The sequence below is a fragment of the Sprattus sprattus genome (assembly GCF_963457725.1).
Source record: "Sprattus sprattus genome assembly, chromosome: 9".
Classification (NCBI taxonomy): domain Eukaryota; kingdom Metazoa; phylum Chordata; class Actinopteri; order Clupeiformes; family Clupeidae; genus Sprattus; species Sprattus sprattus.
In genome coordinates this window covers 15,781,799-15,785,520 of record NC_137928.1, presented here as the reverse complement: position 1 = coordinate 15,785,520, position 3,722 = coordinate 15,781,799, and the positions used below count along the sequence as shown (strand labels likewise).

The 3,722-nt window shown below is 40.5% G+C and overlaps 1 protein-coding gene across 1 annotated transcript; it reads right to left on the bottom strand.

The window, feature by feature from the left end:
* Positions 1-569: 569 nt before the first annotated feature.
* On the bottom strand, positions 570-3,360 carry LOC308369909 (histone H3.3A). Its single transcript, XM_080844471.1, has 4 exons — positions 3,275-3,360; positions 2,322-2,465; positions 2,055-2,208; positions 570-1,843 (listed from the first exon to the last, which is right to left on the bottom strand). Exons 2-4 carry the CDS (start codon positions 2,447-2,449, stop codon positions 1,715-1,717), a joined length of 411 nt encoding a protein of 136 aa, XP_080700597.1. The 5' UTR covers positions 2,450-2,465; positions 3,275-3,360; the 3' UTR covers positions 570-1,714.
* Positions 3,361-3,722: the final 362 nt, after the last annotated feature.

Sequence of the window (3,722 nt, the reverse complement as noted above, 5' to 3'; positions counted from 1 at the left end):
TCTCCCGTCGTTCTGCAATTGCTCTCCTTTGACGGGACCAGATGTTTATCATTGCGTTGACACTGCAAATAAAGCGCTACTCGATTAAACCTTTATTTGTCGGAGTGGGATTTTTGACTTGCTTGATTGTAATTGAGAACACTGGAAAATATCTGCATTTAACGATGTATCTTAATACTGACACTATGGTTTATTACCGATTCATTTTTAAATGGTTAGTCTACAGAAAGTTGATTAGCCCATATGTCTACCGGTTTCATTCTACCGGTAGCCTATCGGTAAATGGTTCCAGGAAGTGTTGAACCCATATGCAATGATATTAGCCTACTGTAATTATGCCCATTATTTGATTTAAATACAATTATATAACAGAAGATAAGTTAGAAATAAAGGCCTGCCCCTAATACAAGCCTGCCCCAAATAAAGGCTGGTGCGCTGCGCAGCCTAAGTAAATAAAAGCGCCGGCCACTATTTGAGGATTTACGGGTATTTATTTATCAGTTGAGCACGATCCTCAAACCAGATGTAACTTCTCTTCTCCACTCTTGAATAAAACATTGAAGCAAACATTGAGTAACATTAATTTATTATCCCATCTGCATGAAACACTGGAATATTACAATTTTAATGACAACTTAAAAAAGTAAACAGTTAAAAAAATAACAAGATAAGGTTTCAAACCAACCTGAGACGAAATACCAATACTTGTAATCTGGATACAAGGGAAGATAATCGAGTAGCCATTAGGTGTAAAACTTTGTGAACGCACCACTGCTACATATAAGGATGAAGAATCTTGTACTGACGCTTTTATTATTTCCAACAAAATCTACTACAAAAGGTGATTAAAAATCATTCCCTTTCACAATATAAAGTACAGTTTGCAGTTGTTTACATACATATAAATGTTCTTATGGTTAAAAAGGAACACCTTGCATGTGATAGGATTTATAAATGCAGGAAGAAGAAAAAAAAAGACAAAACATACCAAACAATAATACCAAAGAGTAACAAAGCACTTCATTTAAAACAAAAACCAAACAAGCTCACCCGAAGTGATCAGTAGACAAACACGCGTCTCCTAGTCTTCGTTTGTGTTGGGCATAAAGGACTATAAAGGACTCCCCAATAAGCAACCGAGACTGGAAACAGATCTGGGTCAGATCTGTTTCAACGTCATCGACAGCCTTTTGGGTTTCCAGCACCCTGAGAAGGAACTAGTTTCCTCCCACTTCAAACCCTCCTAGCCCAGCATCAAACTATATGATGTCACCAATCCAATCCATCTTTTCCTGCACAAATGTCTGCTCTGTAATGAATACAAAAAAGGAAATAAAGAAGAAGGGGGAAAAAAAAAAATCACGCTTGATTCCTTAGGGCCATGTTTGGATTTGAGACATTCGTGCATAACCAAAGACCATGTCCACACTATACAGAGGCTCTAGTACTTGGACTAGCACACGGAATAAGTCATATGTTGACCCTTTTCTCTAAGTGGGTTTGTGTGATGTGTAATAACCTAATACATCCACAAAAAGAGTACCCTAAAACTTTGCTGGCGAGAGCACTATAAGAGACAAGACTACACATTTAATAATTTTTCCATAATCATCGTTACTCTAGAAAATACTTATGAAAGAAGAGAGGGAGGGACAGAGGGACTGGTCAAAGGAGAGGAAGGAAGGAAACAGGGAGAAGGGAGGGGGAGAGGCGCTTAAGCGCGCTCCCCACGGATGCGGCGTGCCAGCTGGATGTCTTTGGGCATGATGGTGACGCGCTTGGCATGGATGGCGCACAGGTTGGTGTCCTCAAACAGGCCCACCAGGTATGCCTCACTGGCCTCCTGCAAAGGACAAGGGAGAAGGTGAGGACAAGGGAAATGTACTCATACAGGACTGCGTTTGCTGAAAGCCTTATTGTGCAACCACCATCGTTACCATGGAGACAATGCTGGATTTTAATGGTGGTAGTTCAACAATGTTTTCAAGAAACACACCCTAGATTATTTTTAAAGCACTTTTATAGGGTAGTGTTAAGCAGACAGTCAGGCTGACCTGCAGAGCTCCAATGGCGGCACTCTGGAAACGCAGGTCTGTCTTGAAGTCCTGGGCGATCTCTCTCACCAGGCGCTGGAAAGGCAGCTTGCGGATCAGCAGCTCAGTGGACTTCTGGTACCGACGGATCTCACGCAGAGCCACAGTTCCAGGCCTGAGGGTCAAAGGGAAGAGGAGGATGGCGTATTATTACTACCACAGCATAGACAAATTGCCCCCACAAATGCAAACCTCTGGTTTCTTGGTATTGTCTTTTGAGCCTCTCACCTGTAGCGATGGGGCTTCTTCACTCCGCCTGTAGAAGGGGCACTCTTGCGAGCTGCTTTGGTGGCCAGCTGCTTACGAGGGGCCTTACCTCCTGTAGATTTACGGGCAGTCTGCTTGGTACGGGCCATGGCGTCTTGAGTTCACCTGCAACAGGTAAGAGGCAAAGTCAATAGTTGTAATTTTTTTTAATTGAGAATTTTAACGATGTAGATGGATTTACAATGCTGGCAGAGCTGTCTTTTACGTTAAGAAAGTTCAAGCCAGTTTAAGGCTGAATCTTACTGTTTGTAATATCACACTTAAATTGTTTCACCCCCCTTTTCGGAAATATATGTTTATATTTTTTTCACCCCTCTCCACAGCCGGTGATCATTAATCAATCAGGCGTCTGTTTGTCTTCAGGCAGTGTTGCGGTGTGTGTGTATGTACACAAATACATCTCACGGACTTCGAAACAACCCAATAGAAACGACTGTGGGGCGGGAGATGTGTCCCTCTGTACGAATAGGCTTACGGCGTTGACTGGCTGCCCCGCCCCCCTTCTGATGACAAGATGGAGGCTGCAGATGTGTGTAAACGGGAAGAGCTAAAACTCCAATATGAGGTCGACGAAACCTTCGAAAATACTAATTATTCTTAGTTTTAATATCGACCCAAGCAATCAAGCTTGAAAGTAAAGGCTTTAAGGATAACCAAGGATGTTATTATTTTCGAACACGTGTACTGTGCGACCGCGTTTAACCCCAGCAAGTGGACAAGCACCTTCGGAGCGGAAATTTTGTCTTGCACCAAGGCTGTTTTCTACCAACCTTTCCAGCGGTCGTTTTAGATTATTTCTTTTAGTAGCTGTAGTCAGCTTAAACAATTTTATTTTCATTTCCACTTAATAAGTGTGTGATAATAATTATTATTAATAAAGTTACAAGTGAATATTCGGAGAAAGTTGGACTTACCTGTCAAAATAGGAAACAAACCGAAGAAGCTCTTCACAGCTCTGTTCTTGTCACTATTTACTGGGTTCACACAATGGAAGTGAGGAACACTTTTGAAGGGAAAATGGCTGGTTTCCCATGATGCATCTTTATAGGCGGTAAATTCAAATATCTTTTGTGACTTAGTAGAAATTCACTTTTTTATTTTTTTTAACAATCATTTAGCTTTTGCTATTAGTATGTTACTATATTTGTTTATTCGATGTGTTTTGTAAATTCATACAATGTGGCAATTAAGTGTTGTACTTTAATTTTATTTTAAAGTGTGTTCTTAGGATTTATTTGTGGATTTAATTCATGACATGCTTACCTAAACGTAATGGTGTATTGTTACAACTTTTTGAAACAGTGTTTAGGGCTTTTATTTTCAAAAAGGATGCAAATTGGTTTCATTTGAAAAAGTCAAACT